At 32.6% G+C, this 13,595-nt stretch overlaps 1 protein-coding gene across 1 annotated transcript; it reads left to right on the forward strand.

Moving 5' to 3' along the window:
* Positions 1–11,807: 11,807 nt before the first annotated feature.
* LOC111900283 (uncharacterized) lies at positions 11,808–12,212 on the forward strand. The gene has a single exon (XM_023896166.1). The coding sequence runs from the start codon at positions 11,808–11,810 to the stop codon at positions 12,210–12,212; it is 405 nt and encodes a 134-aa protein (XP_023751934.1).
* The last annotated feature ends 1,383 nt before the right edge of the window (positions 12,213–13,595 follow it).

The raw sequence follows: 13,595 nt of genomic DNA on the forward strand, positions 1-13,595 counted from the left end.
AATAATGTTTGATGTTTTAAATAATTATAATGATAGAAATTAAAACATTAAGCAAATATATTTTAAAAAATTAGTTAAAAATAATGACTATAAATAATATTAAACCATATATAATATTTAATTTTATTGATGTGTGACTCGCGAGTAAAAGTCATTCAAACGATTGAGATTATGACGTTATAATATATTTATATATTATCATATAATTCCAAATAGTCAATATATTATATCAAATTAATATACGAATTATTATATCAAATTTAACAACAACGTTAGTGTTATATTTTAAAAAATATATATTTGTAAAGACTTCAACTATATAGGTGTTTTTGCGCATTACAATGTCAACTCAAATATAAATTTCAGTTCCATTTAAAAAATACTAAAGAATATTTTGTAAATAGTTAAAAGTGATAAATTGTAGTGATAAAAGCAAAAAGTAAATTGTAATTTCAATTTAACTAAAATATTTCTTAAATATATTTTTATAATCATTAAAAGTTTCTAAATAAGTAGCTTAGAATAACTTACAATAACAATAGTTAAAAGCAACTCTATATAAATGATTATATTGTTAGCTTTAAAATAAAAAAACAATGGTTGATATTTTAAATAATTATAATGATATAAAATAAAACATTAAGCAAATAAATTTTAAAAAATTAATTAACAATAAAAACAACTATAAATAACATCAAATCATATATTATATTTAATTTTATTCATGTGTAACTCGCGGGTAGAAGTCATTCAAACGATTGAGATTATAAAGTTATAATAAATGTATATATTATTATATAATTCAAAATAATCAATATATTATATCAATATAGTATATAGAAATTATTATATCAAATTTAACAACAACGTTATTGTTATATTCAAACAATCATATATTTGTAAAGACTTCAACTATATAAGTGTGTCTGCGCAACACGCGGGCATTCACCTAGTATACTTATAAAGGAAGCATTTTTCCTTTCACCATATTCATTTGAAACTCCCATGTATTTTTTCTTTCACCATATTCATTTGAAACTCCCATGACTTTTCAATTACTTTATAATAATAATTACTATAATTTGGTTAATTAGGTTAAATAAATATCAAACCTAAAGTGTAATCATATATAAACTAAATTTCAATATTAAAATAATATCTTTACTTCTACTTATAAATTTATCTTCTTTAACTTTTAACATATTATACTTAATTTATTAGTTTTAATATATTGTTGCATGTAAACCATTATCATTTTAAAGATATAATTTTGGAACAATTTGTATAAAATACTTAAATTATTAATTTAAATATAACATTAAATGGTTAAATACTTAAATTACTAATTTAAATATAACATTAGAGAGTCAACTTAAATATAAATTTTAGTTTAACTTAAACAACCCAAAGAATATTTTGTAAATAGTTAAAAGTGATAAATTGTAGTATCTTTCTAATAATGATTATAAGTTGGTTAATAAGGTTAAATAAATATCAACCTAAAGTGTAATCATAAATAAACTAAATTTCAATTTTAAAATAATATCTTTACTTCTACTTATAAAGTTATGTCTTTAACTTTTAACATATTATACTTAATATATTAGATTTAATATGTTGTTATATGTAAATCATTATTAGTTTAAAGCGACAACCTTTGAACAGTTTGGAGAAAATACTTAAATTGTTAACTTAAATATAACATTACAATGTTAACTTAAATATAAATTTTAGTTTCACTTAAAAAACCAAAAAATATTTTATAAATAGTTAAAAATGATAAATTGTGGTGATAAATGCAATAACGAAATTGTAATCTCAATTTAACTAAAATATTTCGTTAAGATATTTTTATAATCGTTAAAGTTTTCAAATAAGTATCTTCAAATAACTTACAATAAGAATAGTTAAAAATAACTCTATATAAATGATTATATTGTTAACTTTAAAATCAAAAAATAATGTTTGATGTTTTAAATACTTATAATGATAGAAATTAAAACATTAAGCAAATAAATTTTAAAAAATTAATTAACAATAACAACAACTATAAATAACATTAAACCATATATTATATTTAATTTTATTCATGTGTAACTCACGGGTAGAAATCATTCAGACGATCGAGATTATGAAGTTATAATAGATGTATATACTATCATATAATTCAAAATATTCTATATATTATATCAATTTAGTATACAAATTATTATATCAAATTTAACAACGTTATTGTGATATTAAAAAAAACATATATGTGTAAAGACTTCAACTATATAGGTGTTTCTGCGCAACGTGCGGACATTCGCCTAGTCTTACATACTTATAAAGCTTGCATTTTCCCTTGATTGTCATGCATTTGAACCCCCCCACAATAATTTGCTAAAACCTCATGCATTTGAAACCCCCAAATCTTTTCACCTTCTTAATAATTAATCACACATAATCAATGGTAATTCATATGAGATAATAATTTGCTAAAACCGCATGCATTTGTATGGTATTAGAAAATGTTTGAGTTTTTGGGTTTTAGACTTTAGTAAATGGGTAATCTGTTTGATACGTTGGATTTGAAGCTATCTTAATCGAATTACCCAAAACAAGAGATAAATTAATAATATATGCTCATGCATGTTTTGTACAAGTCTCAATCAAAATACAATATATCATGATCATACAATTAAGTGTCTTTTATTCCATTTTTTGCTTTATAACAAAAGTTTGTTTACGTGGCGAATAAAGAAAACTTGAAGATGAATATTTAGGTTGGATGTTTATATAAGATTTGTTTTAAATATATAATATAGATATAAATACACAAATGTGTATCAAATACATCCCATCACAAATTTAATGTTATAAACTACAATAAAACTCAAAGTGGTTTTCCAAATATAATGTTTATACTATAATATAATATATTAGAAGAATACCATATAGTAGACGAATCTCACATGTTGTGCAGAAATTTAGCTGCATAGATAATATACTATAATTATATTTCATTTAAAATATGTTAGGGTCATTTGATTATTACATTGTTGTATTAGGCACTATAGTCTCATATATTTTGAATGACTCTTACAAAAATGATGTCTGTAATTTGAATATAACGTAATATCTTATGATGTTTATTGAATGACATTATCTTTGATTGAGCACTTTTTAATTGGAATCAACTTAATTATAGTTAAAAATTTTGGCTCCGTTTTTTCTTTTCATTATTTCTAGAATATGATTTTTTATATTAACTTAAAATATGTCACTATCTTAAAATAGATTGAGAATGAGATTTTTTATATTTACTTAAAATACGGTATCATTTTCTATTCAATAGTAAAACTAACAAAAGTCGTTAAATATGTATTTTTATGAGGTTCAACATAAATAGACGACCGTAAATGAGAATCCATATCTAATCAATCATCAACTAATTACATTAGATACTAATGTGTACATAAAAATTACATTATAAATTTTAAACTAATAGTAAAAAAAATTCATTATTTATTATGATAAAAAACTGTAAATCAAAAAATATACATGCTATTTAATCGCATACAAGTTTTATGTATGACTTATTCACAATACATTAAACCATATATAACCATATTAAACTACATAATTATCCCACTGCGCAACGCGCGGGCATTCGCCTAGTATACTTATAAATGAAACATTTTTCTTTTCACCACATTCATTTGAAACTCCTATGTATTTTTTCTATCACCACATTCATTTGAAACTCCCATGACTTTTCAATTTCTTTCTAGTAATGATTATAAGTTGGTTAATAATATTAAATAAATATCAAACCTAAAGTGTAATTATATATAAACTAAATTTCAATATTAAAAGAATATATTTACTTCTATTTATAAAGTTATGTTTTTTAACTTTTAACATATTATACTTAATTTATTAGTTTTAATATATTGTTGGATGTAAACTATTATTATTTTAAAGTTAAAACTTTTAAACAATTGTATAAAATACTTAGATTATAAATTTAAATACAACATTGTAGGATCAACTTAAATATAAATTTTTGTTTAACTTAAACAACCCAAAGAATATTTTGTAAATAGTTAAAAGTGATAAATTGTAGTGTCTTTCTAATAATGATTATAAGTTGGTTAGTAAGATTAAATAAATATCAAACTTAAAGTGTAATCATAAATAAACTAAATTTCAATATTAAAATAATATCTTTATTTCTACTTATAAAGTTATGTCTTTAACTTTTAACATAATATACTTAATTTATTAAATTTAATATGTTGTTGTATGTAAACCATTATCAGTTTAAAGCTACAACTTTTGAACAGTTTGGACAAAATACTTAAATTGTTAATTTAGATATAAGATTATAGTGTCAACTTAAATATAAATTTCAGTTCCACTTAAAAAACCCAATGAATATTTTTTGAATAGTTAAAAGGGATAAGTTGTAGTGCTAAATGCAAAAACTAAATTATAATCTCAATTTAACTAAAATATTTCCAAAGATATTTTTATAACTGATTAAAGTTTTCAAATAAATAGTTTCAAATAACTTACAATAACAAAAGTTAAAAATAACTCTATATAAATGATTATATTGTTACATTTAAAATCAAAAAACAATGTTTGGTGTTTTAAATAATTTCAAATGATAGAAATTAAAACGTTAAGCAAATAAATTTTAAAAAATTAATTAACAATAACAACAACTATAAATAATATTAAACCATATATTATATTTAATTTTATTCATGAGTAACTTGCGGGTAGAAGTCATTCAAACGGTTGAGATTATGTAGTTATAATAGATGTATATATTATCGTATAATTAAAAATAATCAATATATTATATCAATTTAGTATATAAATTATTATATCAAATTTAACAACAACGTTATTGTTATATTTAAAAAACCTATATTTGTAAAGATTTCAACTATATAGGTGTTTCTGCACAACGCGGCCATTCGCCTAGTATATCTTATAAAGCAAACATTTTTCTTTGAGCCTTATGTATTTGAAACTCCCAAGACTATTCAACTTATACAAATTAATTTATGATTAGTTGAAATATTATCATTCGTAACTCCCAAAACTCTTCAAATCATGCTATTTAATTGATGAGTTAAATGAAATATTTAACCTATATAAGAAATTTGTAGATTACATATTGCATGTATGTCAACACAAAATGATAGATTATATTGTAGGGTTTGAAGAGTTATGTGAGTGGTTCCATGGATGTAAGAAAGTGTTAGGTGCTATTTGTGCACCTTTTTGCATACCTTTTAGTCCTTTTTCATGCATCTATTTAGCATAATTGTTCTTCCTTTTTCTTGTATTTCATCATATTCATGTTAGTCTCTAGAACAACCTTATATACACACTTTCATGTCTTTCTTAGGTAAACTAGAGGTTGGGACGCGCTTTGGGAGGTGTCGGGAAGCATTGGTGAAGGTTTCGGGATGATCGGGGGAAGAATGGAAAAATTGAAAAAAATGAAGTTTGGAATTGGAGTCAGAGGGGTACACGGGGCGTGTTAGATTTACACTACAAAAGTAGTACGGGCCATGTTGACCAGAAAATGGGGATGCTGACTACACTGAAGACGACCCGTGTTGATTTGTTCTATATTGACACGGGCCGTGTTCGACCCAAAAACTGCCTTTTGGTAGTTTTTCATATTACGGGTTGAGGGTCATTTAAAAAAAATACATGATACCAGAGCACATTGGGTGAAGGAATTTTGAAGGTTTTGCAAGGATTTAATCGGTTATCATTTGGAAACATTATATCCCTTAATTGTAAGTTGTAATTGCACATCATTTCCATCTTTACAACTTGTGATTTTGTTCTAGCCATGTGTGGCTAGAACCCTAGTTTCTCCAACTTCATGTTTTGACTTCTTGGTTGTGATTTCAATCATATGACTTGATGTTTGCTTTTAATTTCTATACAGTGAAATTTATTTTGCTTCAATTGAATGTTTGATTCTAATTATGATTCTTATTAGCCATTTGAATTAGGGTTAGGTCATTCAAGTTATTCATTTTGCAAAATCCGTAATTGTTTTGTGAATTGGACTAAGTAACAAGCATTAAATTGATTTCCATTGAATTAATTTAGTGTAAATCTTTTCACACACTTTTACACTCCCGAGGTTGTGAGGAGTATTGGGTGTTGTTGGGAACATTCACATAAAGCTTAATGCAATCTTTTAATCTAATTCTAAAAGATTGTTTAGATTAGGTTAGTAAGGTTAGGTTTAATCAAATAGCTAGTTTTGGTTAATTAATGTGGTGAATGGGAAGTGTTAGAGCTTGTTAACACTTTCAAATACCAACTTAGATAGAATTGAGCAAATATCATGTTATATTGGAATCACATTGATAAGTTATCATACATAGAGTTGGAGTCCTTACAAATTCTGAATTTAATTCACTCATTTAGCTGATTACTTGTGTTTTTAATTGTTTGTTTTAATCATTTCATTCTAACCCCCCCCCCCCCCCTTTACTGTTGGTGACCATAATACCTTGTGCAAAGAGGCATAGACTGATTATCCCGTATCTCTGTGGATCGACCCTACTTGCCTTGTACTACCTTCTAGTGCAATATAGTGGGATTATTTTGGAGTATATTGTACCCCTTTATTTGTTTGGTTTGACAAGCCTAACAAATTGGCATCGTTGCCGGGGACACGATGTTACTAATTGTTTATGCCTAGATCTTTCCGTACAGATACACCACTGCCAATTGATTCGGAGATAGAGAAAAATATAAAGAAGTGAAGGAAGCAAGCCAAGCTTCGTAAGAAGCACCCATGCTCCGGGACTTCTTCATCATCTAACCCTCCGGTAATCAACATTTGGGAGGACATACCCCTCTCAAGTGTGCCTGCATCCGAAACAGAAAGCCTATCACTCTCATCTCAACCATCCTCACCCAAAAATACCACTCCACCATCTTCACCTACTTATAATATCCCAAACACTACACCTATAGAAACTTCAACCACTACTCACATCATGGGAGACAACCATGGAGGGAATCCACCTCCAAATCCACCACCCGAGCAAACCCTTCATCAATGGTCAAGGCAAGAGGTTACTCAACAACCTCTTTGCATCATATATCCGGTAGCCACCAACTTAGAACTAAAATTTGGGCTCATCCACCTACTCCCTACCTTTAGAGGCTTGGAAAATGAAGATCCCCACAAATTTCTGACAGAATTTCATGTAGTATGTGTGGGCATGAAGCCACACAATGTCATAGAGGATCAAATCAAGCTTAGGGCATTCCCTTTCGCGGTGCAAGACGCAGTAAAAGACTTGGTTTATGACCTCCCACCGGGGACGGTTACCACTTGGGTAGATCTTGCATGACTTTTTATAGACAAATACTTTCCGGTGATGAATGCTTTAGCCCTACGGAGAGAAATCATTGGAATCAAACAACATAAAAAAGAAGCCTTTCACACGTATTGGGAGAGATTTAAGAAACTTTGTGCCCGATGTTTAAAACACGGAATTACCGAATATCAGCTCCTCCAATACTTCATTGAAGGCATGAATCCAATGGAAAGAAGGCTTCTTAATGCCTCCAGTGGCGGATCTTAATTTGACAAGACTCCCACTGAAATCCGCAACTTAATCAAGAACATGGCTGAAGATTCTAAACATTCAAATCATGATGAAGAATGGTACACGGATGCACCCCGAGGTGTAAAGGAAGTGCAAACTCCTCAAATTGAAGCTCAATTTTCCGAGCTTACAAAAGTTGTAATGATGTTGGCTAAAGACAAGGGTGTGCAGCCCACACCCCGCCCTTGCGATATTTGTACTTAAGTGGGGCATCCAACTGACATGTGCCCTCAACTTCAAGATGAGGATTATGAAGAAGCAAATGCTCTGGGAGGGTATTATGGGTCAAATCATAGAGGATATGAGCAACCACGGGGTGATTAGAGATGTAATAATAATCAAGGATGGGGAGGAAATCAACATGGAGGTTATCAACAAAGACCACCATTTCCTCAACATCAATAAAGGCCGCCATTTCAACCTCAAAATTTCCAGCCTAGGCTACCACCATAACAACCTCCACAAGCGAGTTCATCAAGTATGTCATTGGAGGATATTGTAAAAAGCCTTGCCACTAGAACTCAAAGTTTCCAACAAGAAACCAAGGCTAGCATAAAAAGCTTGGAGCAATAGGTGTCACAACTTGATAAATCCGTGAGTAGAATGGAATCACAAGGCAAGCTACCTTCCCAAACTGAGAAGAACCTGAAACATACTGCATGTGCCATTACTTTGAGAGGAGGAAAAAGCTATGAAGGCCCAATGATTCCAGATGAAGAAGAGGAAGAAAAGGAGATTGAGGTGGAAGAAGCTATTAAAGAAGAGGAAATGATAAATACCTCAAGGTCAAAGAAGCCAATAGATACTGAAGTCAAAGTAACTCCATCACCATTTCCTTCAATATTAACAAGCACAAAGAGAGAACGCGACGATGATGAGATCATGGCCGTGTTCCCGAAGGTTGAAATCAACATTCCCCTTTTAGATGTCATTACACAGATTTCTAGATATGCTAAGTTCCATAAGGAACTTTGAACATCTAAGAAAAAGCTTAAATGAAATCAAACTGTGAAAGTTGGGGAAAATGTTTCGGTCGTGTTACAAAAATGGCTACTAAAGAAATGCAAGGATTCGGGTGTATTCACGGTTCCTTGTAAAATGGGTAACCTTTTTGTGCCACCCGTGATGCTTGATCTTGGAGCATCAATTAATGTTTTACCCTACTCAAGCTATAAAACAATGGGAATGGGACCTCTAGCCGAAACCAAAGTCATAATTTAACTTGCCGATCGATCTTTGGTACACCCAAAAGGTGTATTAGAGGACGTATTAGTGCAAGTCAATGAACTTGTGTTTCCCGTTGATTTTTATGTGCTTGATATGGGAGATGATGACCAAACCTCAAGTTTCATACTTTTAGGTAGACCATTTTTAAAAACAGCAAGAACAAAAATTGATGTCTATAATGGTACATTGTCTATGGAATTTGATGGGGAAGTCATTAACTTCAATATCTATGAAGCAATGAGGTATCCAAGTGATGTTCATTGTATAAATTTTGTTGATGTGATCGAACCTTTGACTGAAAAGTGTTTTGAGTTGACTAACCATGATCCTTTGGAGTTAGTTTTGAGCAGTAATGTTAATATCAATTTAGTCAAAGAAATTGCAGCAAATTTCAAGATTGATGAGGAATTACTAGAAATTGTGGAGTTCATGGAAGAGAGGTAGAAAATGAGGTATGATAATACCAAGTTGAAACTGCCCATTTCTAACACAAAACTTCTTCCTTTTGTTGTGTAGGCACCAAAGCTAGAATTGAAGACTCTTCCTGAGCATTTGAAGTATGCATATCTTGGAGAAGAGGAGACATTGCCTGTCATTGTCTCCAATAAGTTGTCCAAAGAAAAAGAAAATAAAATGGTGAATTTTCTGAAAGAGTATAAGAAGGCTATTGGGTGGACGATTGCTGACATAAAGGGGTTGAGTCCCTTATTATGCATGCATAAGATTCTCATGGAGGAAGACTTCAAACCAACCCGAGAGGCACAAAGAAGATTGAATCCCCCAATGATGGAGGTAGTAAAGAAAGAAATCATGAAGCTTTTGGATGCATGTATGATCTACCCTATCTCTAACAGCAAATGGGTGAGCCCCGTTCAGGTAGTCCCGAAAAAGGTTGGGGTCACGGTTGTCAAAAATGATGAGGGAGAATTGGTGCCAACCCGTGTGCAAAATAGGTGGCGATTTTGTATTGACTATGGGAAGTTGAATGCTTCAACGAGAAAGGACCATTTCCCCTTACCATTTATTGACCAAATGTTAGAGAGATTAGCGGATAAATACCACTACTGCTATTTAGATGGTTTCTCGGGCGTTCACCAAATTCCGGTAGCCCCGGAAGATCAAGAGAAAACTACCTTCACTTGTCCCTTTGGCACATTTGCTTATAGGCGTATGCCTTTCGGTCTATGCAATGCACCCGCAACATTTCTGAGATGCATGGTGAGCATTTTTTCAGAATCTGTTGAAATCATCATCGAAGTTTTCATGGATGATTTCATAGTTTATGGAAACTCCTTTGATGAATGTTTGAACAATTTAACAAAGGTGCATTGACACAGATCTTGTGTTTAACTATGAAAAATGACATTTCATGGTGGACAAGGGATTGATTTTAGGTCATATAGTGTCCCAAACAAGCTTGGAAGTTAACAAATCCAATATTGATATCATCAAAAGTCCCCCTTACCCGAAAAATGTTCGGGAAGTTCGTTTCTTTCTTGGTCATGCAGGTTTCTATCGGTGGTTCATAAAAGATTTCTCAAAGATTACGGTGCTGATGTTTCAATTACTCCAAAAAGATGTTGAATTTGAGTTTACTCAACCATGCAAAGAAGCTTTTGATTGTTTGAAGGTTTTACTCACTTCCACTCCAATCATCCAACCACCCAATTGGGATCTCCCATTTGAGATCATTTCCGACGCGAGCAACATCGCGGTTGGGGCGATGCTTGGACAAAAAGTAGATCGTGCTCACCATGTCATTTACTATGCATCCAAGACTTTAGATAATGCTCAAACAAACTACACCACAATAGAGAAAGAGTTGTTAGCTATTGTCTTTGCATTGGAGAAATTCTGGCAGTACCTCCTCGGAACCAAAGTGATTATCTATTCAGACCATGCAGCTATAAAGCATTTACTACTCAAGAAAGATTCGAAGCCGAGGTTAATACGGTGGATGTTGCTTCTGCAAGAGTTCGATATAGAATCAAAGATAAAAGTGGGAAAGAGAATTTGGTTGCGGATCATTTTAGTCGTATTGTGTCACCCGAAGACACCACACCAATCCGTGACACATTCCCAGATGAGCATTTGTTCGTTATCAAGTAAGCCCCATGGTATGCGGATATTGTCAATTATTTGGTCACAAATTAGTTTCCCGCGGAGTCCACACATTGGCAAAAGGACAAAATCAAGAAGGAGGCCAAGCGGTATGTATGGGATGAGCCTTACCTTTGGAAGTATTGTGCAGACCAAATGATCTGCAGGTGTGTTGAGAAAAAAGAGGTACAATCCATCCTTAACTTTTGTCAATCCTATGCTTGTGGAGGTCATTTTGGACCCCAAAGGACAGCTAGAAAAGTCTTAGATAGCGGATTCTATTGGCCTACCATTTTTCACGATTCTTATGTGTTATGTGCACATTGTGATAAATGACAAAGATCTGGGTCCTTAAGCTCTAGGAATCCAATGCCACTTACTCCCATTTTAGTTTGTGAGATCTTTGATGTATGGGGTATTAACTTTATGGGACTAGTTCTGCCCTCTTTTGGTTGTTCATATATCTTGTTGGCGGTGGACTATGTGTCCAAATGGGTTGAGGTCAAAGCCACCCGTACTAATGATTCCAAAGTTGTGGTGGATTTTATTAAAGCACACATTTTCTCCCGGTTTGGTACTCCAAAGGCTCTCATAAGTGATTGTGGGACTCATTTTTGCAACCGGATGCCTGAAGCCGTTCTAAAGAAGTATGGGGTGACTCATAAAGTCTCAACAACCTATCACCCCCAAACCAATGGGCAAGCAGAGATTTCAAATAGGCAAATCAAAATCATTTTGGAGAAAACATTCAATCCAAATCGCAAGGACTGGAGTATAAGGTTGGATAATGCCTTATGAGCATACCATACTGCCTTCAAAACCCACATTGGTATGTCCCCATACCGGCTAGTGTTTGGAAAACCATGTCGCCTTCCAGTTAAGCTCGAGCACAAAGCTTTTTGGGTTGTACATAAATTCAACTTGAATGAATATGAGGAGGGATACAAAAGGAAGTTACACATTCAAGAGTTAGAGGAGATCAGAAATGATGCGTATGAAAGTGACAAGATTTACAAACAGAAGACAAAGCCGTATCATGACAAAATGATCTCCCGGAAGACTTTTGCACAAGGACAAAAATTTCTTCTTTACCACTCAAGGTTCAAGTTGATTTCGGGGAAGTTAAGATCAAGATGGGTTGGTCCTTTCGTGGTCATAAAGATATTCGACCATGGTGCAGTGGAAATCACAAGCCAACAAACTGGAAAAACATTCAAAGTCAATGTCATAGATTGAATCCATTTTACGAGGGATTCAAGGTGAAGGATGAAGAGATAGAAGTGGTTGGGAACCCAAAGTACCAAGACTGAAGCATATTCGGGGGCCATGTCGATCCAACGACTTAAAACAAGGGCGGCTAACCGGGAGGCAACCCAGGGGTATTTTTATCTTTTTCTTTAAAAACATTTCCATTTCTTTGAATTTTTTTTGCTTTTAATGTTCCAAATGCATTTAAACATGTTTTTAAATCACCAAACGGACCTCGGGATGAAAAACCATTTCGTTTGAATGAGAGAGGATTTTTGGGTTCAAAAAGTGGGAAGTAGAAAACAGAGCTATACACAGCCCGTGTTTATTTTTTTCTTTATATTGACACGGGTCGTGTCTATATGAGGCTAACATTTTTGAAGTCAGAGAGGTACACGTCCCGTGTTCATTTTTGCCTTATATAGAACACGGGTCATGTTCAGCCATTCTGAACAGTTATTTCACCCAACACGACCCTTGTGGATTTACACTATATTGACACGGGTCGTGTTCACGCAGCAGACCATGTGGGTTTTAAGTTTAAAATCAGGTTTTTCACCTCATTTACCCACAAACACTTCCCAAAACAACCCTTTTCTCCCAAGAAAACCCCAAGGTCCGATTTTCTTTAAAAATCACTTGATTCTCCACCAACTTTTGCTTAAAGCTTCAAAGAGTTTTGATTTTCTTCTTCTATACTTCATCTCCTACATCTCACACACCATTTTCTTGCATTTTCATGGTGGATTTGGGGGTTTTTGACAAACCCTAGGTCCGAAAATCACTAAAGATTTTGGTGTTTTTTGTGCTCAAATCTTTATGTAGTCAAGCTTGGAGAGGTTGAAGAGCAATTTCTCACCAACAACAACGCCTATCCACTAGCGATTCGGTACAATCTTTCCTATTCTTCACTTGTGGATTTTGTGTTCTTAAGGTCAAATTGCATGTATTTGTGCTTATTTTGGACTTGACAATAACTTGGAAATCATTCAAAACTGAATTTCCCGCGAATTTGTGGTGGCCAAACTCGAGGTAACTGGACCCGTCAACAGTTGACTTTTTGACCCGTTGACCGGTAGACTCTTTGTCCCAACAACTATTTTGTATATGGAAGGAGAACATTCTAAAAAACCTAGACACACCAAGTCATCGGTCCGCCGTCATAGGTCCCCATCACCTCCGCCTAGGTCCCCATCACCTCCACCCAATCCGGCACATGGTGGTGTGGTTTGTTCCAGGCCAATTCAAGTTGCCAAAATTGAGGCCTTTCTCCAGCACACTCATACCATTCAGAAATTTGCGCATATGCCATCCCTCCATGAGTTGCACATCTATAATCAAGTCCACACATTTTTCCAGAACATTGGATGG

This window comes from Lactuca sativa, chromosome 2 (assembly GCF_002870075.4).
Source record: "Lactuca sativa cultivar Salinas chromosome 2, Lsat_Salinas_v11, whole genome shotgun sequence".
Lineage (NCBI taxonomy): Eukaryota > Viridiplantae > Streptophyta > Magnoliopsida > Asterales > Asteraceae > Lactuca > Lactuca sativa.